The sequence below is a fragment of the Anabas testudineus genome, chromosome 6 (assembly GCF_900324465.2).
Source record: "Anabas testudineus chromosome 6, fAnaTes1.2, whole genome shotgun sequence".
Classification (NCBI taxonomy): Eukaryota; Metazoa; Chordata; class Actinopteri; order Anabantiformes; family Anabantidae; genus Anabas; species Anabas testudineus.
This window is the reverse complement of record NC_046615.1, coordinates 24,871,729-24,894,270: the sequence shown is the minus strand read 5'-3', so window position 1 is coordinate 24,894,270 and position 22,542 is coordinate 24,871,729. Positions and strand designations below refer to the sequence as shown.

At 41.9% G+C, this 22,542-nt stretch overlaps 1 protein-coding gene across 2 annotated transcripts; it reads left to right on the top strand.

Annotated features, from left to right (window-relative positions):
- The first annotated feature begins 2 nt into the window (after positions 1-2).
- nup160 (nucleoporin 160) lies at positions 3-17,549 on the top strand. Of its 2 annotated transcripts, none has more exons than XM_026365125.2 (34): positions 3-145; positions 784-892; positions 1,422-1,632; positions 3,063-3,285; positions 4,351-4,541; positions 4,633-4,869; positions 5,333-5,430; positions 5,743-5,827; positions 5,953-6,021; positions 6,188-6,271; positions 6,375-6,545; positions 6,789-6,888; positions 7,077-7,242; positions 7,460-7,590; positions 7,735-7,895; positions 8,088-8,224; positions 8,520-8,590; positions 9,476-9,626; positions 9,732-9,801; positions 10,154-10,252; positions 10,332-10,451; positions 10,562-10,657; positions 10,820-10,914; positions 11,011-11,107; positions 11,201-11,306; positions 11,487-11,647; positions 11,733-11,793; positions 11,895-12,005; positions 12,087-12,210; positions 15,824-15,925; positions 16,115-16,256; positions 16,346-16,471; positions 16,832-16,927; positions 17,311-17,549. In XM_026365125.2, the coding sequence occupies exons 1-34, from the start codon at positions 55-57 to the stop codon at positions 17,392-17,394; spliced, it is 4,176 nt and encodes a 1,391-aa protein (XP_026220910.1). In that variant the 5' UTR covers positions 3-54; the 3' UTR covers positions 17,395-17,549. The 2 variants fall into 2 exon arrangements, with proteins under 2 accessions (XP_026220910.1, XP_026220909.1); XM_026365124.2 differs by having other exon boundaries at positions 10,562-10,675.
- The last annotated feature ends 4,993 nt before the right edge of the window (positions 17,550-22,542 follow it).

Below are 22,542 nucleotides of genomic sequence, written 5' to 3'. Positions count from 1 at the left end.
AAACGTTTGAAGTCTTAGCGCGGGACTCTCTCCCTGACGTCACAGCAGGAGAAGATGGCGGCGGTGTTGGAGCGCAGCTTCATAGAAATCTGTGGATTTGAGAGGGAAACTCTACATCGCTTCAGAGAAGTCACAGTAAACCTCGGTAAACGTCTGCTCACTGCCTTCAGCTTTGTTCTTTTGTGGGCTTTGCATTTATATACATTTGTTTTCGCCCTGGCTCTGAGTCTTAGCACATGCTAACACCAGCTAGCACCGCTAACACGCTGCTCGGTAGCGGTGTAGTAACGTTAACCTAGTTGCCCGAGTTATCCGGTCCTGGCGTGTTCGTGTCCTGTGTGACCAGTGCATTGTGTCAATACTGGTCTGAAAACACGTTGACCGCTCAGCTAACACCGTTAAATTAACAGCCTGTAGCTCCCAAAAGGAGGGTGACACATGTTGCCGTCAGTTAGCTTTAGCTAACGTTAGTCATTAGCCGGTGTATATATACACACATTCTGTGTATATACTGAGTCTACTGTATTGTTATTCTGTATTTGTGTTTGGATCTTTCCTAGTTGTGGTTCCTTTTCTTTTGAAAGTTGAGAACAACTGTAACAAGACGAAGCAATTTTCCTCTGGGATTAATTACGTTTTTGAATCTTAAATCTACCACCGATGTGAATTATGTTTGTCATCCAGCGTAATAGGGTTTCAACATGTTTATCAGGTGTTAAATTCCCTGACTCAATCAAATGGACAGCTATGAGGTGATACATTGAAATATGACTGTGTGTGCAGGTCTAACTGCTCTTCCTGGGGGAGCAAAGTTTCCAGACAGCGCTGGAGCATTTCATTATGAGGAGAGTGGGAAGCTGCTGTCTGTCACCAGTAACAGATTCATACACTGGTAAGTAATGTCAGCATTTGTGTGGCCTCATGCCACTCTGTGTTTTCCTCTACATGTTCAAATGTTATGTGCTGGATCTGCAGCGTCGCAGCAGGAGTTCCTGCACGACAGCCCAGCTCTGTGTTCAGCTGTCAGTGCAGCTTCAGATGGGGTTCAGATGGAATACTGCTCCATATTACGTTGTTTTAAACAACAGTCAGGTGCGACCATTGATAGACTGACTGTTGCTTTAAAACATACCTGAGAAATTGTGAACCTGCCCTTCAGAAGATTTCCTTCCTTCAGTGTTGTCTAGATGTTTGAGGAGATTAAGTATGTTAGTCAGACTCAATGCAGTGTAAATCTGATCCTTCAGTACAAACAAATCTACAGCATCTAGCTGCAAAAAACTGCAGATTAAAAAAACTAAACCCAACAAAACAAAACTTTATGTGCTCCCTGTGTCCCCTGATCCTGTTTAGTGTGTTGATGAAACCCTACCCCTACATGACAACATGCACAAATGTATAAACGCAGGAACTGTTTGCAGGTCCACGTCAGGAGACACGGTGCAGCTTGTGGAACAGTCTCTGGATACCAATTTGCTCAACAATGCCGCCAAACTCAGGTTCACCCACTGCACTGTCCTGCCTGGAGGGGTCCACATCCAGGAGACCCTCAACAATGTACTCATCCTCATCTCCACCAATCAGAGTGTCCACAGACTAGTGCTGCCTCACCCCACCCGCATGTACCGCAGTGTGAGTACCTAATACTATAATCTATACTGTACTGAGTATAGCATGTTCATAAGAGCTGACAAAGAGAAGTGGGAATCCTGCTGAGTAATAGGAAGGTGTGCAGAGGTCTAATCAGATTCAGAGAATGGTTGATGTCCAAGTGTTAGGAATGCTTCTGTCCTCCAAACCCCTGATGACATTGACAGTAATCTATTATATCTATGAACACCCTTCCATGATATTTACTGTCCCTTACAAAAGGACTGGAACAATAAGGCTAATTGGATTGTTTTTACTTTTTGTTGAAGACATTTGGGTTTAGACATTTGGGTTTGAGTCTGTTGCAGAATGAGGCCATGATGCAGGTCTCCTGCTCCTTCACACTTGGGTCTTTCCATTACATTGGTAGAGGTTCTTCTTGGTCTCATCCCTTTTTTTAAACTTTGTTCCAAAACTTCTTTTGTTCAACCGTGACTTTCTGTGCAAATTCCTTTCTGACTCTTTCTGCTGATAAATCTTGTATTTCTGAAAGGTGGGTTGTGAAACCTTCAGCTGCTCTGAGAAGGTTTTTCTTCACTGCTTTGTCAAATGTTGTTGTTTTTCCATCACGTTGCCCATTACACCAGTGGTTTATTTCTTTTTCAGGATATTCAAAATTTTTTATATTGTACTGCATGTCATCAAATTCAAAAACGGCTGCATTTTTCCCACAGACTCTGTTTTTTATGTTGATTTATCATTTTTAATAGCAAATAGTCTTCAAAGGTGATGTGATGATGTTGTATTGGAAATGATTAAAATGTCTCCATGATCTGCCTTAAGGCTTAATTTTTAGAATGTGCACTGTAGCTTAGTTACTATCATTTGTATTTCCATGGCCTATATTGAACTGAGTAGTGCACGTCACACTGCACTGTACCTTACATTACCTATTTAATTTCCAAAATCAACACGGCCCAAAAAACATATCTGTAAATGTTGCAAAGATAAGGTTTGCATGTCAGGGGGTAACACAGTGAACACAAACACTGAAAAGAGTATGCTGACAGTGAGAGGTACACATGTGAGTTCATCAGCCACAGCTCCGCAGCCAGCAAAGGCTAAAAGAAACAAATTTATTGACTGTGTTTGAGAACAACACTGTCAAAATACTTGATCTACAGTATGAGATACTCGGTTGCAAATACACAGTTGTTCCACTGCTGTAGTCTGAATGAAGATTCAACACAAAATTCATACCATACAGTTTTTAGCTAAATCTTTTGATAAAAATCTTATTTGTGATGCTGCCTGAAAAAAATTACTATACTATAAAATTACCGATCAATCTCACAGGACACAGTCACAAAAAAAACATGTTAATCACATGCTCCAATACTTTTGCTCACCTAAAATGTGAAAGTTGTCCTGTTGTACTGTGTTACATGGTCGTTCATGTTTGTTGTTTGCAGGAGCTGGTGACAGAGCTCCACATGCAGTCCATCTTCACTGATGTGGGGAAGCTGAGTCTGCAGGACCCTTCTCACAGTGCCATCATCCCCAACTTAGTGGGACATGCAGGGAGCCCCAGCACCTCCACGGCCTGGCTCAGTCACCAGGGAGAGGCTCACTACGCCTTGGCCTCGCCTGATGGAGGCATCATGGTGGTGACTCTGCCTCCTCATGATACACAGGGTAAAGCCTCATTTTACAGTCGCTATAAGGCCTTAAGTGTGGTTTAACAGAATGATTTTAATTCACGAGGTTTCAGTTTGCTCTTAAAACCTTGAAGGTGTCTTCAGTCTTTAACTACCACTGCATGGTAACATGTCATTGTTGTTACAGACGGTTGATGAACACATTTTCCTTGTGTCTGGTCTGGTCGTGATTTTTGTTTGCTGCATCAGACTAGATTGTTAGAGCTGTTTAATTAATAACTGTAAAATTAAGTTACATAGGCAACCATCATTATTGAGAGCACGGAACAGGAGAAATGAGTGGTGAACATTACTGTGATTTAGTTAACTTTAGCGTGAAGTCACAGCACTCTCTGGTGGAAAGACCTGTCTCTGACTTTCACTTCAAGTTAAACACAGATTCACACTTATGTGCAGTAAATCAGTAGATAACCTTGTGTTGTTTGTCACAGCCCAGCTGTGACAGGAAGGCAAAGCCACACACAGCTTTAGTTAAGTTAGCTTTTGCACTTGTTGGATATTTTGTCCTGGGCTGATGGTGACTCAGTTGAAAGGGCAGTCCTCTACGAACCCCACAGTTGGTCGGGACCGTAAATCAAACCACCAACATTAATAAAATGTACAAAAACACAGTTGAAAGCCAGAACCTGGCCTAGTCTCCTTAGAAAACTATTCCACACAGTCTCAAGTATTTACTCTCACTAGTGAGTACAGCGTTTACAGACACGGTGGGTGATGTACGCAGCAACAGCTAAGCTAGTTTTATTTATTTATTTATTTATTTATTTTTAAGTTGACTGGAGCTCAGAAGGAGGGAAAGCAGAACAAGCACTGGTCTCTGGCATCTATGCATACTGACTTACATAAAGACACAGCTAAAAAGGGCCACACTCACACAATGTTCACAGCTCAGGGGTAGGAGGTAGAAGGTCAAAGGTCAGGGCAGTATCATCCAGGTACGTGGGTCAGGCTCTGATCCATAGTTGCAGCTACAACAGAAACCTGTTGAGCCAGATACACAGTAACTGCTGTTGTAATTATCACGTGTGCCTTGTGTTGCCAGGCAGCGTGTCCGTGCTGGAGCTGAAGAGGAGCTCCATGATGCAGAGGTTGTCTGGCTGGATGCCCACAGCGATCCGGGGGGAGCATGGCCCTGCTGACCTGGCCCTCAGCCTAGCGGTCCGAGAGCTGGAGGAAGACTCCTTTATCTTCGCCCTCTGCCAGGATCACAAACTGCGCATGTGGTCCTTCAGGGTCAGACACCAATCTTGTGTACAGTGAACATTCAATGCACTGAAGAGTGCTGGTTCCAAGTCGTAGTCCTGCTCTTTTTGTCCCTCCACAGGAGCAGGCCTGTCTGCTGGAGGCCGATATGCTGGACTACATGCCGGCCTGTAAAGGAGTGAAACGCCTGTCAGGTCAGGGCCACCGCCTGAGACTCGCCTACTCCTCCATCACCGGCCTGTGTCTGTGTGTTTACCTGGCCGTACCCACCAGAGGACAGTTTACCGTGCTGCAGCTGGTCCCCACTGACAACAACCGCTACAGCCTCGAACACATCTCCTCCCTTTTTACCACTCAGGTGAGCTACAGGTGTCCTGTGGTATACTGCATAAGCAGATTATCAGTATGTTCAAAGTGAAATGTGAATACAGGCATGAAAGATGTTAAGATTCAGTGTGACTTTCTGATCTCACTCACTCACTCACTCACTCACTCTCTCTCTCTCTCTCTCACTCTCTCTCTCACTCTCACACTCTCTCTCTCTCTCTCTCTCTCACACTCTCTCTCTCTCTCACACTCTCTCTCTCTCTCTCACACTCTCTCTCTCTCCACACTCTCTCTCTCTCTCTCACACTCTCTCTCTCTCTCTCTCTCTCACACTCTCTCTCTCTCTCTCACACACTCTCTCTCTCTCTCTCACACTCTCTCTCTCTCTCTCACACACTCTCTCTCTCTCTCTCACACTCTCTCTCTCTCACTCTCTCTCTCTCTCTCTCTCTCTCTGTCCCCCCCACCCCCTCGGTCTCTCTATCTATCTATAGGACACTCTGGTGGATTTTGCTTTGACTTCCACAGACGTTTGGGGTCTGTGGGTGGACGACTCCAACACCACAGTTGTCAAATACATCAGCTTTGAACAGTAAGTAAAAATCAACAGCATTCCTGTTTTATTTATTTTTTTGGATTAAAAACTGCTGTTACACATAAAGCTGAATAAAAGAACACATGTTTAAAAAGAGGTGGAGCAAATGAATCACATAAAACTAACAAATGTCACCTTTTTATCATTAGAGGATGTTTACAGTCTTTTAATTGTTAGAAATTGAAACAGAAAAATGGTTACTACTTAAACTGATTGTGACTCTAAATAGACTAGAACTAGATTTGGAGCGTGAACCATGTAGCTATGTACGTTGGACCCAATGAAGTCCACGACTTGTGTGTTTTACAGTAACACCGCAGGTCAGTGGAACCAGGTCTTTGTTCAGCCTCCACCAGAAGAAGAGGTCCATATTGGCGTTGACCAGGACCCCAGAGTAAGAACAGGCCCACAGACAAACACACACCTGGCCACTAACAGGGCCTGACATTTATTGTCTCACTTTTAAAACCACTTTAAGCTCCACTTCTTGATTTTATCATGTTTGTTTTGTGTGAACAGGAAACATACCTGGAGGTCCTCTTCTCTCCTCTACGATTCACTTCTTCAGCCATAGTTAAAGCTCTACAGGTAAGAACACACCTGCCGTCTGATTGGTGTCACCTGTCACTGAGACTCCGGAGAAGATTAAGAGAGAGATTTCAAATCTAACCCTGTAAACCATCAACGCTGCTGTGGAGGAAACGATTAAAATGAAAGTACTGAAAATGGTGAAGAAGTGCATTTTGTGTTGCAGATCTACCGTCGAGGCTCTGAGAAAATCGCTGACGTGTCCTGGGAGAGTCTTAGGAAGGAGGTGACAGTGGCTGTAGAGAGCGAGGTGAATCTTTTCATGTTCGTTTTCTGCTGGTTGCTGGAGTTCAGATGCAGAATCCGTGAAACCAGTGTTAGAGTCTGATGTTCACTCTCTGTCTAACCCCCAGCTGCAGAGCAGTGTGACAGAGTTCGAGTTTTCTCAGGAGGAGTACCGTCAGCTGCAGGTGGAGTTCTGGTCCAAGTTCCATGCCTGCTGTCTGCAGTACCAGGAGGCTCTGTCCACACCCATGGGTCTGACTGTGAGCCCCCACACCTCCATGGTGTGTCTGCTGAAGAAGGTGAGGGTGGAGATGGATCCTGGACTGATTGGTTCTTTTAACTGTGGATTTCCAGAAAATGTTAGATTGTACAGTTTGTCTGTGCAGGTAACTGGTGATTAACAGCACTGACCTGGTCCAAGGTAACAGTTCAACAGATGATAGTGTGGTGTTTCTGTTGTATCAGACGCTGAATTTTTTCAGAGCAAAGTCCTTCTGTCTGCTTGTCTAACTAAACATAGCTGTATAATCGCTGTGTTTCAGGGTTTTGTCTCGTTCCTCCTGCCTTGCTTTGCTGTGGATCATTTGTATCTTTGCTACGATGAGTATCTGTTTTCAGAGGAGGAGACGCCCATTACTGATGGTAACTTCCCTTTATTTTCTTCTGGAATGGCTTTATTTGTCCTGTTGGCTCTAACAGTAAAACCTGCTGAAAACTAATGGAAATCTTTGACCCCTGATTTAGACAAAAACACTTCAGCTTTTCTTTATAATGTTCCTTCTGTGTTTAAAACTATCTTTTATATTAATATTTGTTTATTGTACCCTTAGATGTGGAGGGGGGGCGCGATGTGCTGCAGCTGGTTCAGTGTCTGCGTCTGGTCAGTGATGCAGTTTCCGGAGAGATGGCGTATGAAATGGAGAAAGCTCTGGAACATCTTGAGTCACCAGAGAGAGCTGCAGAACTGGTCCTGGAGAACATGCTGTCCAACGACAGGTCGGTTCTTTTACTACTAAAATGTGATGAATTTAACCAGATTATTTTAATGTGACTAATAAATATCATCTGTTTTATTATTAGAATCTGATGGAAGACTATTATCTAGAACTGAATTCGACAAAAATTGTGACAAAATCAGTATTTAGTAATTATTTTTATTTATAAAACCTAGAAACTATTTCTGTGTGACTGAGTTCCATGTTGTGTCCTGCAGTGATAATGTGATTGAGGACATCCAGAACAAGCTGCAGGACATCAGGAACCCAATGGCAGCTATGATGGTTCTGCTGAGGGAGCTGGACCTGGAGACCGACTCTGAGGTCGGAGAAGGACCCATCACTCCAGGTACGTGTGTTTCAGTTCTAGTTACATGTTGCTGTTGAACCTTAAACAAACCATGTGACTATAAATATAATAAACATATTTCTGTATGTAAAAAAACAACATGCTGCAGCTGTGTGTTCATTTCTTGTGTTGCATTTCTTTCAGGTCAGAGTTTGAACATGAGGATCAGCCTGTCTCAGTTGTACGGCAGCAGCTCTGCAGTGTCTGTGGTCTGTCAGGCTGTGTGCCACATGTCCATGACCAGAGCCCTGTTCTGCAGAGACCTGCTCATCCTGCAGAAACTCTACCTGCGCTTTGGAGACAATGTACGGACCCACACACATCAAAATTTTTACTGAGACACAAACCAACATGTTGAAGCCTCATTTAGTCTACCTGCAGATTTTGCATTTCATCATGTGTTGGCTCTGTTTGCAGATTGTAGAATAATGGGAAACCCTCACTCCAAATGTGCCAATGTTAACAAAAGGACTCACTGATGGTCTTTCTTTGTTTAGGTGTTCCTGGGCGGTGGGGCCCAGCTCCTGCAGCTCCAGCAGGATCTGATCCCTCGCTGTTCCCACCTCCTCTCGTCATACCACCTCCTGAAACACATCAGTCAGAGCCTCGCCTCCTCTGTCCCTGTCGACATCATGTGAGCCTCAACACAGAATAAGCTGTACTTCTCCTGTACCTGTGTCTTCTCCCTGACAGAGATATTTCCTGCTTAGTTTGCGTCATTTGTCCGTTTGCTCCACATTTTGAGATACAGATGTTTTGTTTTTGTTTTGTTTTTTTATCATGATAAAAGTTGAACTTTCTCAAACGAATATTTTTTAATAAATATTTTTTCTTTTATTTGTATAGAACACTGCTCAAATCCAACGAAAGCAGTTGAGTATTGCACACATTTAAAGAACCAGTTTGACCGTTGACCATGTGTGTTTCAGAGATGCTAACCTGCAGCACCTCACAGTGTTGGAGCTATCCGACAGCCCGGCGCTCTCCCACAGCAGATCAGGTGAGTAAACCACCAGAACTAAACAGGAGTTCTAGAACTAAAAAAGAAGGTTTAGAGCAGTGGTCCCCAACCCCCGGGTCAAATGATACTGAGCCGCACAGAAATGATACATAGCTTACATTATTTCCATTTTATTTATTATGATTATCTGATTCTGAACAATGTTTTATGTTGGAAAAGTACTGCATTCTCTCCTCCACATCTGTCTATGACTCAGTCACCTGTCTTACCTACACCGCTACTTCCTTAAAGGGGCCGCTAACACATAATACATTACAACTAAATTCAAACTCCCACACTGGCAAATTTAACAAAAAACAAACGTCTTTGGATAGTGACAGAAGAAGAGCCTACCACTTCACAGAAAAAGAAAGCTGCATTTAACACACAGCACCAGGAGTCATACTGGAAATATTGATTTATAGTGACAGGTTGTTCTCACGCACCAAGCCTGCTCTGCGAAATATACAGCTACTGGCTCTCTAATGAGACAATGAAGCCTTCAAAACTGCTTCACCACTTCATTTTGAGCTAAAACCCCTAAATATTTAGAAAATACCAGTTTTTATGCCGGTTGTATCATTTTATTTTGTTGTATTTATCGGCCACACCTTAAAGGCCGGTCTGTGAAAATATTGTCTGAGATTAAACCAGTCTGTAGTGCAAACAAGGTTGGGGACCAATGGCTTACAGGATGATGAAGCAGAGAGGAAGGGGTCACTAATGTACCACAGCTTCACAGGTTCGAGTCTCAGCTGATTAGATTGTAGGTCTGTGCTCCACAGTATTTATAACGACTCCAACACACGACAAATCATGTAGTTCCATATGTAAATAATAAACCCAGTGTTAGTTTGAACCTCTCACTGTGTCCTGTTTGTGCAGTGCTGAGTCCTCAGACGGTCGTGGAGCTGTTCTATCAGACTTTGGCCAGAAAGCTCATCATCTCTCAGATCTACTGTCAGCAGCATAGCAGCTCCCTGCTGCTGTGGCCCCACATGGTCTCCAATGTGGTCCAGCTGCTTGCTCAGCTACTGTATCCTCAACACACTAAATACATGCTAAAAATGTAATGTATTTGCTAAATAAATAAAGTCTGTTTTATATTTTGCCAGTTGTGTGTCTTAACTGGTGTTCCCAGCTGGCCCAGTAACCCTGGTTTCCAGTTCCCTGAGTGTCTCATGGCTAACTGTCAGTACACACAGCTTCAGGTGGGTCACATTGTGAAAACCGTCTGTCATTTAATGGATTTTTTCACTCTAGAAAACTTTTTTTTCTTTACTGACGTAACTTTACCTTTTGTGAAAGTATTTAGTGAGGACACATTAAGAAGATAATGTGTAAAGTCTGCAGCAACGGTCCCCTGCTGGACTCAAACAAAAGCGCTGAATCTGAAAGTATCTCTGTAATATTTGTCCTGATGTCTATATAAATGTTAAAATAGGTGTGAAATCCAAACCTAGAAGATGAACTTCGTGAAGATTAACAAAATACAAAATAAGGTAGCAGCGTGGAGTTTGACAGGTGTGATACATCTCTCAGCTGTGTTTCCTGTATGTGCAGGAGTATGTGAGGCTCATCGGTCCGTGGTGTCAGGTGAACATTGGCTCCTGTCGTTTCATGTTGGGTCAGTGCTACCTGGCTAACGGGGAGGGCCAGAAGGTAAGTCAGAGCAGCCAGATTTTGGTTACAAGGAGTTGGCTCCACAGGTCCAGTCATCATACTGTGATTTGTCCACTAGGCTTTGCAGTGTTTCCAGGAAGCAGCGACCGAGGTGGAGAAGGAGGAGTTCCTGATGAGGCTTACAGGTACTGAGGACGAAGAAGCTGCCTCCACCCCTCGGCTACAATACTTCAACAAGGTAACGTTACCTAAGAGATCAGGAACACAGCTGTTTTTTAGATAGATTGGTGTAAAATGTCAGAGCACTGACGGTGTGACTCATCCTTTTCCTGTTGGTTGTGTGTTCAGGTGCTGCGGTTACTGGAGGATGTGGGTCTACCTGAACTTGTCATCCAGTTGGCTTCTCTGGCCATAACCGAGGCCACAGACGACTTCAGCAGTCAGGTGACAGTCAGTAACCAGGTGACTGTTAGCAGTCACGTTGACAGTCAAACAAACGTCACGGCAAGACGTAGCTAAATCAAAATCGATCTACTGTTCACAGACCTGTCTACAGTTCTGTAAAAATACTTGAGTAATGGTACAACCTATAACCTTTGTGCTTAGGCGGCTCTTTGGACTCGAATCTTCAAACATCACCTGGACCTTGGACACAACAGTGAAGCCTATGAAGCTCTGACACAGAACCCAGACAGCAGCATGTATGCACACAGCACCAGTTCAAAAAGCAGCTGAGAACAAATCAACAGGACACAACGATGTGTATTAATCTCTAAAACCTGTTGTTATCCTCACAGGAAACTCGACTGTCTACGCCAGCTGGTGGTAGTTCTGTGTGAACGTTCTCAGCTCCAGGATTTAGTCCAGTTCCCTTACGTCAACCTGCATGATGAGGTAAAACCTCCATCTAAACCAGTTCTTGTCCACTGTGTGACAAAGAAAAGAGTGTTTCAGTGTGTGAAGAGAAAACTGTTTTCTTGTCCTCAGGTCGTCAGTATCATCGAGTCTCGGGCCAGAGGTTTGGATCTATTGGCTCATAACTACTACGAGCTGCTCTACGCCTTCCACATCAACAGGCACAACTACAGAAAAGGTGGAGGAGGAGCTTCAGTTGATGCTTATTGACTCAACAAAACAAATCTGACATTGCACAGTCAAAATGCATCATGTCGGAAAACCCTGTTTAAAGTCACAGGGAGACAGTTTGGACTAAGTGTGTGTGTGTGTGTGTGTGTGTGTGTGTGTGTGTGTGTGTGTGTGTGTGTTCGTTCAGCGGGGACGGTGATGTTTGAGTTCGGGATGCGTCTGGGTCGGGAAGTCCGGACTCGCCTCGGCCTTCAGAAACAGGTGAACTGCTACCTGGCTGCTCTCAACTGTCTCCGCTTCATCAGACCTGAGTACGCCTGGATCGTGCAGCCCGCCTCCGGAGCCATGGTACAAAAACACAGACGCACAACAGCTGTGTTTTTTTCTGAGCTTGATTGATGTGAATCAACGTGTGTTTGTGTGTCTGCTGCAGTACGAGCGTCCAGGAGCGTCTCCAAAGAGAAACTCTGATGGAGAGTTTTCTTCTGAACCAGGTGAGTCCAGTAAATCTTCATCACTGGGTTAAACTGTTAACTGGGTTAAAGCAGAGAGAAGGTGGAGACGTGTTGTCTCACTTCATCTTCTCCGCTTCCAGTCAAACGCCAGGTCGACATCCTGGAACTCGGGGACCTGGAAAAGGAGTACATCCTGTCCCGCAGCCGCCTTACACTCGCCCAGCACCACCCACCGTCTGCCTCCATCGCTGGTACATCACCACCTTCATAACCACTTACACCTGCACTTCAACCACCAATACCTACACTTTAACCTGTCTCTCTCTCCACAGGCAGTGCGACAGCTGAGGAGATGGTGGCACTGCTGGTCCAGACCGGTCTCTTTGACTCGGCTCTGTCTCTGTGTCAGACTTTCAGACTGAACCTGATTCCAATCTTTGAGGGTCTGGCCTTCAAGTGAGTCCTGCACCATCACTGCTGCAGAAAACCAGAATCACGCCCACGTTAAACCCTCGAGGCAACTGGTACCAACGTGTCATCTGTGATTTGGTTTTCATTTCTATCTCAGTCAATTAAAGGTATCTGTAGAAATTTCCCAGGATGATTTAATTTACCAATCCTTATGTGATAGGGAGATATGCAAATGCCACTCTTCCTTGGGACCGTTCTGGTCCATTGACTCCATATAACAACATATTTTTGATACACTGTAATCTGCCTAATCAATTCTTTCCATTAATCCAAAATCAAGCCCACCTTCAAAATACCGGGAAAAAAGGTCTTACGGTTCATGACCCCCCCAAAACCACCAGGGTCAGCAGGGTTTTATCACATAAGGTTTCGATCGAGGACTGGTTCTCTTACGTTACCAAAATGCATGACAATAAGAAATCTGAGCACCACAAAAATGGTCTTGGTGTGTAGGACTGATGTAAAAGAGTAGTGTGAATGTGGGTGAAAATGTATTTTTTATGTGTGTGTGTGTGTGTGTGTGTGTGTGTGTGTGTGTGTGTGTGAGTGTGTGCGTGTGTGAGAGAGAGTTACTGTGTCCGCATGTGAAATTTCAGTCATCAAAGGCCCAATTGGCTCAGTTTATAAAACAGAGTGAAAGTGATTGAGAATACATTTTGTGTGTGTGTGTGTGTGTGTGTGTGTGTGTGTGTGTGTGTGTGTGTGTGTGTGTGTGTGTGTGAGTGTGTGTGTGTGTGTGTGTCATCAAAGGCCAATTGGGCTTATCAAGAGAGAGCCTCGTCTCTCCTATTGGATGTGTAGTAAACACAGACATGCACCTGCATAAACATGCAGGGAGAATAGTTTGCAGCCTTGTCTGGCTGGTCATATGTCCTGAAGACAGCCATCAGGGGAAGAATGAAACTAGGCGAGGCCCCTGCTGCAGACTTGCAGTCCTCTGAGGAGAGTGAGGAGCAAGTTACCAGCAGTGAAAAGTCAACCGAGAGTCAGGTGGAACTCCTGCTAGGCAACTAGGGGACCTGCAACTCGGAGGAGGAGGAAGAGAAAGTGGTAATATCTCAATAGAGATCAGAAAATGGGGAAATCCTTTGGTCTGCCACACATGAAGAGCCCCTGACATTCTTTCCCCCTCCCATCTTGACCCCAGGACGGACTTATACATTTGCATTTGTCAGGATCAGCGGCCCTGAGACTGCATTTGAGAGTATGTGCCCTCCAAACCTGGAAATTATGGGTTGAAGAGGTTGTCTGAAGATATTATGGGCTGAAGATGTTGTCTGCCTGCAGGCAGACCTCATATGCGTGCAGGTTTCAAGTATATCTAGGAATATGACATGATGGACATGTCATGTTACAATGCCTATGTCCTGCTCACTTCTGTGGACCCATGCTGGAACAGCACGATGTGCTGCAGCTGGCATCTCTTCTTAGAGTCGGTTGACAGAGCTCTCATTGCCCCAGCCATGGCAAAGAGGAGGCATTTGCACAGAGGACTGTCTGCAGACAGACTGGTCCGACAAGCCCAGGGCCAGGACCATGGTCATGTGGAGAAAGAAGAGGAGGAGGAGAAGCTACAGCCAGGGACCTCCAGAAAGCAGAAGCAGTGGGTGTTGTGCCCACAGTGCAGAAGGGTGTGGAACCAGTGCACCAAACGTGGAGTGCATGCATGCTAAATTCACCTCACAGGGATCTGTGGTTTATGCATCAACATGCATTGTAAACACACAGACACACATGACAAAACAAAACATCTTTTGACAGAAAATAACAAATTGGTAAATATTGCATAGGAGTTTTTCTCTCCTGTGCTTATGACAAAAAGGGGATAACACTAAAAAAACATATAAAACTGATAAAAACTTTATATATATGGATAGGTCTGAAGCTGTTGAAGAGATCTAATGTGGTAAAACTGAAAAAAAATATTTCTAAATAACACTTTTATTTCAGTTTTATGAGAGTGCCCATTTTGGACCCGGAGATAAAAGGTCTAAATTTTGTACATAAACTCTTATTGCTGCAAAAATAATAATGCATCAAAATCAAAGTTGTTATCAATTATTGACATAGTCAAGGCTCTAGTACCCTCATCCTGAATATTTCACTTTGTATCTTATTTTTGGTAAATACTGCATGTTTTGTGTTTTTGCCTGTTGAAAAATCGGGGGTTCTCATGACAAAAAGGGCATAAAAACCTAAAAAACATATAAAAATAATAAAAAACTTTATATATATGGATAGGTCTGAAGCTGTTGAAGAGATCTGATGTGGTGAAAGTGAAAAAAAATATTGATATATCACATTTTTATTTCACTTTTATGAGAGGACCCGTTTGGGGTCCCGAAGTTAAAAGGTGTAAGTTTTTTGAATAAACTCATATTGCTCTAAAAATAATAATGCATCAAAATCAAAGTTGTTATCAAATATTCACTTAGTCAAGGCTCTAATACCCTCATTTGGAATATTTCACTTTGCATCTTATTTTTAGTAAATACTGCATGTTTTGCGTTTTTGCCTGTTGAAAAATTGGGGGTTCTCATGATAAAAAGGGCATAAAAACCTAAAAAACATATAAAAATAATAAAAAACTTTATATATATGGATAGGTCTGAAGCTGTTGAAGAGATCTGATGTGGTGAAAGTGAAAAAAATATTGATATATCACATTTTTATTTCACTTTTATGAGAGGACCCGTTTGGGGTCCCGAAGTTAAAAGGTGTAAGTTTTTTGAATAAACTCATATTGCTCCAAAAATAATAATGCATCAAAATCAAAGTTGTTATCAAATATTCACTTAGTCAAGGCTCTAATACCCTCATTTGGAATATTTCACTTTGTATCTTATTTTTGGTAAATACTGCATGTTTTGCGTTTTTGCCTGTTGAAAAATCGGGGGTTCTCATGACAAAAAGGGCATAAAAACCTAAAAAACATATAAAAATAATAAAAACCTTTATATATATGGATAGGTCTGAAGCTGTTGAAGAGATCTGATGTGGTGAAAGTGAAAAAAAATATTGATATATCACATTTTTATTTCACTTTTATGAGAGGGCCCGTTTGGGGTCCCGAAGTTAAAAGGTGTAAGTTTTTTGAATAAACTCATATTGCTCCAAAAATAATAATGCATCAAAATCAAAGTTGTTATCAAATATTCACTTAGTCAAGGCTCTAATACCCTCATTTGGAATATTTCACTTTGTATCTTATTTTTGGTAAATACTGCATGTTTTGCGTTTTTGCCTGTTGAAAAATCGGGGGTTCTCATGACAAAAAGGGCATAAAAACCTAAAAAACATACAAAAATAATAAAAACCTTTATATAGTTGGATAGGTCTGAAGCTGTTGAAGAGATCTGATGTGGTGAAAGTGAAAAAAAATATTGATATATCGCATTTTTATTTCACTTTTATGAGAGGGCCCGTTTGGGGTCCCGAAGGTAAAAAGTGTATGGTAATTTTAAAGGTGCCTCGAGGGTTAAACAACTTCACTTTAATCGTCACGTTGATCAACTGTCACTCTTCACACGTAAATACGGACATGTGTCTAATACGATGGGTTCACGTGTCAGTGATCTTTTAACTCTCTCCACTTCAGATGCATCAAGCTTCAGTTCGGTGGTGAGGACGCTCAGAACGAAGCCTGGAGCTGGTTGGCTGCTAATCAGCTGTCGTCGGTCGTCAACACCAAAGAGTCCAGGTGAGGTTGAATCGGGTTTTTTTTCTAGTTAAAATTCAGACGTTAAGTTCCCGGTTTGATTGAACCTGAAGACAAACTATATTTTTACAGTCAAATTTTTTTTATGAACTTCAACACAAAACGCGAGTTTGAATCCGACGTTGTCACACATGCAGGCTTTTTGTGTCTTCTTCCTTCTTCTGTCTTCAGTGCCACAGATGAGGCGTGGCGACTGCTGGAGTCCTACCTGGACAGGTATCCGTCCTGTAATGGACAACATTACCGCTGCGTCATCAACAAGCTGCTGTCACATGGCATCCCGCTTCCTGATTGGTTGATCAAGTCCTATAAGGTGAGATCCACTAATCAGGAGCAGGGACCCTTCAGGACTGTTTGTGTTGTACCAGGTTGCGTGTAACACGTGTGTAACGTGTGTTTTAGGCTGTGGATGCGGCATCTCTGCTGCGCCTCTACCTGAACTTTGACCTGCTGGAAGCTGCAGCTGAGCTGGTCCTAGAGTACATTGACGCTCTGCTGGGGAGAGGACACCAGTACTTTGGATTAGAGGTAGTACTACAGATACAGTCAGTACTGATGTAGAGTTAAAGTGTTTAACCTCTAAAAATCAGTGGTGTCAGAAAATTGAGACAGTTTTGTCTTAACAAAACTTTTCAGAAGTGAATAAACCCCAGAAACGCTACATGCTGTGTTCTTTACGACATCTTTCTGAACATTAGAGTTTAGTAAACTGCAGACATGGCCTTGACTACTGAACAGTAATTCTAGGGTCTTGATCAGCACCAGGTTCTAGTACACAAACTAATTCATAATCAATGATAAAACATTTTAAAAGTTTGATAAATTACTGAGGACTTAACTGATTGAACAGATTACCGTTTACCTGTTGCTGACGTGTTTGTGTTTCAGAGGCCTCTGTCGGCGACGTCGTCTGCTGCGTGGCTGCCGTACACGTCCATCGATCAGCTGCTGCTGGCGCTCAGCGAGACTCAGACCAACATCAGCGTGAGTCTTTTTGTTGTTTCTCTAACAGAAGCCACACAGTTTGTTCATGGTTCACACTGCTCTAACCTCTGAGATACAGTTTCCTGTGGCCTCTTTACAATAAAAGCCCTGCAAAAAGTGTAGTGTTTTTAGTTAAAATGCCAAAAATAATCAATATTGTGTTTTTAATAAGTTAGTGTAGAAATGTGGTCCATTTTGATCCATCAAATGTTTTCAGTCAAATGTTTAGTTTTTGTTGCTGACAGAAAAACAAACAAATGTATTATATAAAAATAATTTATTGATAAATGATGATAATGATTCATTGTAGCAGAGGTTTCTGATCATGTGGAAGTGATCCTGTTCTTTATTTCTGTTCCTAAAACCTAATTTTGTGTTTTTAGGTTTATAACAAAGTTCGAGACAAACTGGACGATTATCACAAAGCGGTGGATAAGACGACCAGACTGAGACTTATCGCTCGATAAATCAGATTCAGATTTTTTTGGCAGTTGGAACACGTATCTGGGTTCCACTTTTTAAATGAACATGTAAATATTCAGCATGCTGGTGTTTATAATAGTCTCTTTTGTACTCATTGTTCCTGTAAATTCTGAAAGAATAAACTTAACTAAACATTGCATTGAGGTTGTCGACATTTTGCATCAAGATTTCAATCTTCTGTAGTATAATGTGTTGTAAATTACAGTATCATTCTATACTGTAGTGAGATACAGAGGCTGTACTTTACAGAGGTAGAAGAATTCAATTCAGTTTTGTATAGCGCCAATTCACAACAGAAGTAATCTCAAGGCACTTTACAGTGTTTAAGGTTTAACACCTTAGTATAGTCTACATTAGAGTACAAAAAATGATATGGAAAACCCAACAATCCCATCTGAGCAAGCTTTAGGCGAGGGGGTTTATCAGTTCCCCCAGCAGACTAAGCTATATCAGCATAACTAAGAGATGGTTCAGAGTCACCTGATCCATCTCTAACTCTAAGCTTTATAAAAAAAAGAGGAAAGTTTTCAGTCTAGTCTTATCAGACTCCATGTTGCTTGAGGTCCATTGTAAAGTTTCCACAGTCAGTGATGGTTTGAGGTGCCATGTCATCTGCTGGTGTTGCTTCACTGTGTTTTCTTAGGTCAAAGCAGCTGTATACCAGGACATTTTAGAGCGCTTCCTGCTGCTGACCAACTTTATGGAGATGCAGATTTTATTTCCCAACAGGACTTGGTACCTGCACACAGTGCCAAATCTACCATTACCTATTTTAAGGACCATGGTATCCCTGTTCTTAATTGGCCAGCGAACTCGCCTGACCTTAACTCCATAGGAAATCTCTGGCAAGGGTGGACAAACTTTTTGATTCGTGGGCCACAATGGGTTCTAAATTTTGCCAGAGCGGCCAGACCAGGAGCAGATGGATAGAGTGTTGTGGCAACCCCACCTCATAGGCCTATATATAGATATAGATATAGATATAGATATAGATATGTATGTGTATATATATATATATATATATGTATGTATGTGTATATATATATATGTATGTGTATATATATATGTGTATGTGTATATATATGTATGTGTATGTATGTGTGTGTATATATATATATATGTATATATATATATGTATATATATGTGTATATATATATATATATATATATATATATATATATATATATATATATATATATCATGAGATATACATCATGAGATATACATCATGAGATATACATCATGAGATATGGGGAAAACGTGCTTTAATTTCAAATGAAAATGAACAAAAGCATTACAACAAAAGATGTGTCTTTGAAGTCCCACAGTATTTAGCTATTTATTGAAATTAGTTTTAAAACACTGAAAATTAAATGAATAAAAAATAACTTTTAGGTTACTAACAATTGCTGTTTTAAAGCCCTGCAAGTTCTGTTATCTTCAAGATATCATCACTCTCCTCCTGACTGTTTTTATTTCAAAAACAGTAAGAGATGCAGATGTACTTATTCACTTTGTGTCTCCAGGTCCAAAAGTCAACAACGATCAGCGCAAGGACAGAGCATAGTTTATTTTGAGAACATTTTCGCACCACATATGAGATGAAATGTGATGCAAATTTATTATCAGGATTGTAGTGATCAAAAGTATCATGGTTATCAGTATTATCACAGTAGTGTTAAATGTGTAACATTTTCAGAACCTTTTATCTATAGTTATTATGAATATTTAAATGAATATTCTCTCACACACACCTAAAATGTACAAGTACTTGAAGTTTTTAAATAGTGGGAGTTAACAGATTGTTTTGTGTTACTACAGACACATAATTCAGATGTTTTATGTCTTACTATAAAAACCTCATAGTGCTAGTGGAAAAAGTATATGAACCCTTTGAATAATTACCTAAAAAGTTAATTGCAGTCAGGTGTTAGCATACCTGGAGTCTTGTTAAGAAAATTAGTTTGGAGGTGTGGGCTAGAGCTGCTTCGACGGACAAAAAACACTCTAACCTTTTGAGTTGCTCTGAACAAAAACATTGAACAAGCAGGGTGTCTATGGCAGGACGCCATGAAGGAAGCTGCTGCTTATTATAGACACTGCTGCACAACTGTAGTTTGCCAAAGAGCACATTGATACTCCACAGCAGTATTGGCGAAATGTTTTGTGGATTGAAGAATATTTTACTATATTGAACTCACATGAGACGTCCAAAGAATTTCTCTTGTCCTGTGGGAACTGCCAGTCAGTGGTGAAAAAAGGCTGGCTTCATTCCAGCTTTTGCTACATACTCAGCTGTTCAGCTACTTGCACTTACGAAGACCTGGATTACACCTCCTTGAGATAACTTCTGTTGTAAATTGGCGCTATACAAATAAAATTGAATTGAATTGAATTGAACCTCAGAACACGGCCACCCCTGCTGCGCTCTCCGCCGGCTTTACCTTTTCTCACACTCCTCCTCGATCAGGTCGGGGCTGTGGGACTGGACTTCTTGCAGCCTACACCTGAAAGTTTTCCACGACGGCACCCTTCAACAATCTGTCTTTGTTGGAATATAATTCAATTCAATTCAATTCAATTCAGTTTTATTTGTATAGCGCCAATTCACAACAGAAGTTATCTCAAGGCACTTTACAGTGTTTAAGGTTTAAGACCTTACAAAGAATAATTATACAAAGAAATTATTCAGAAAACCCAACAATCCCATTTGAGCAAGCTTTAGGCAACAGTGGAGAGGAAAAACTCCCTTTAGAGGAAGAAACCTCCAGCAGAACCAGGATCATAGTGGGCGGCCATCTGCCTCGACCGGTTGGGGTGAGTGGAAATAGTGAGTGGCAATAAAGATAACAACAAGCAGCAAGAACATTGGGCAGGTGAACTGGATTCTAGAGATGTACAGCTCCAGGCCGAGGATACCTGCAGAAAAGTACAGAGACAGGGAGACAGAGAGGAGGAAACACAACTACAGGAGAGAGAAGACACAAAGTTAATGACAGGAAATGGTAGAATTTGCATTGATATAGGAGAAAGGAGAGAGAACTCAGTGTATCAGTAGAGTTCCCCCAGCAGACTAACCTATAGAGAACTATAGATGAGAACTAAGAGTTCTGCTGAACTAAGAGATGGTTCAGAGTCACCTGATCCATCTCTAACTATAAGCTTTATAAAAAAGGAAAGTTTTAAGTGTAGTCTTAAATTTAGAGAGGTTGTCTGCCTCCAGAACCTGAACTGGGAGCTGGTTCCACAGGAGAGGGGCTTGATAGCTAAAGGCTCTGCCTCCCATTCTACATTTGGAAACTCTAGGAACCACAAGTAAACCTGCAGTCTGAGAACGGAGAGTTCTGCTTGGAAGATATGGAACTATGAGTTCTTTAAGATAAGATGGAGCCTGATTATTAAGGGATTTATAAGTGAGGAGAAGAATTTTAAATTCAATTCTGGATTTTACAGGGAGCCAATGGAGAGAAGCTAACGTTGGAGAAATATTATCTCTCTTGCTAATTCCAGTCAGAACTCTTGCTGCAGCATTTTGGATTAACTGGAGGCTCTTTAATGAGTTATTGGGACAAACTATTAATAAAGAATTACAATAGTCCAGTCTGGAAGTAACAAATGCATTAACTAGTTTTTCAGCATCACTTTGGGACAGGATGCTCCTAATTTTAATGTTTCTCAGGTGAAAAAAGGCAGTTCTAGAGATATCTTTGATGTATGAAGTGAAGGAGATATCCTGATCAAAGATAACTCCGAGATTTCTTACAGTATTACTTGAGGCCAGAACTAAGTCATCAAGGGTGAGAATGTGATTAGACATAGTGTCTCTGAGATTTTTAGGCCCAAACAGTATAACCTCTGTCTTATCTGGATTTAGGAGAAGGAAATTGGAGGACATCCAGGCCTTTATGTCTTTTAAGCATGCTTGAAGTTTGACTAATTGATTAGTTTCTCCTGGTTTCATAGATAAGTAAAGTTGGGTATCATCTGCATAACAATGGAAATTTATAGTGTTTCCTAATAATATTGCCTAAAGGGGACATATATAGAGTGAAAAGAATCGGTCCAAGCACAGATCCCTGTGGAACTCCATAGCTAACTTTGCTGTGCATGGAAGATTTATCATTAACATGTACAAACTGAAATCTATCTGATAGATACGATTTAAACCACTCTAGTGCTGTTCCTTTGATTCCAATGACATGTTCCAGTCTGTGTAATAAAATGTTGTGATCTATAGTGTCGAATGCAGCACTAAGATCTAACATGACGAGTATAGAGAGTAGATCATTGTCTGATGCCAATAGAAGATCATTAGTAACCATTACCAGTGCTGTTTCTGTACTATGATGTACTCTAAATCCTGACTGGAAATCTTCATACAAGTTATTGCTACGCAGGTGGTCATACAATTGCTTAGAAACTATCTTTTCAAGGATTTTAGAGATAAAGGGCAGATTGGATATTGGTCTATAATTCGCTATGACCCCTGAGTCCAGAGTAGGCTTTTTGAGTAGGGGCTTGACTACAGCAACCTTAAAAGCCTGTGGTACGTAGCCTATAAAGATAGATTGATCTGATCTAATATGGATGTGCTGATCAAAAGTAAGACATCCTTGAGGAGTCTAGTCGGGATGGGATCTAAGAGACTTATATCACACACAATATCATGCCATTAGGATTACAGCACCGATGACAGCCCATGTCATTGTGATCTTGTTTGACCTAAACTGGTCTCCACTCCTCCGACCCACAAAGCCGGCAACAAGCTGGACCTCATTCTGATCCGGAACTGCACTGCGGACGACATCGCTGTCACTTTGCATTTGCACTTCTTCATCCATCTCTAGACCGTCACATTCTTATACCGCACTGGAAACATTCCATCGCAACCTCAGATCTCTCAACCCGTAGACCCATTTTCTTCCCTGGTTTCTGCAACGCTGCCCTCATCGCAGGTTCTCTCCACCTCTGACACAGACGCAGCCATGAACAGGCTCTGCAACGCTTTCATCCTGTCTGGACAGTCTCTGCCCGATATCTTCCAGACCTGCTCGTCTTCATCTTTCAACTTGTGGCTCACCGACCAGATCCATGAACAACGAACTGTGCTCAGGAGTGCTGAGTGGCACAA

Coding starts and splice junctions, on each gene's coding strand:
- nup160 (XM_026365124.2), top strand. CDS start 55: ATGGCGGCGGTGTTGGAGCGCAGCTTCATAGAAATCTGTGGATTTGAG. Junction 5,828..5,952: donor GCGTTGACCAGGACCCCAGA/GTAAGAACAGGC, acceptor TTGTGTGAACAG/GAAACATACCTGGAGGTCCT. Junction 11,648..11,732: donor AGCCCGCCTCCGGAGCCATG/GTACAAAAACAC, acceptor TGTCTGCTGCAG/TACGAGCGTCCAGGAGCGTC.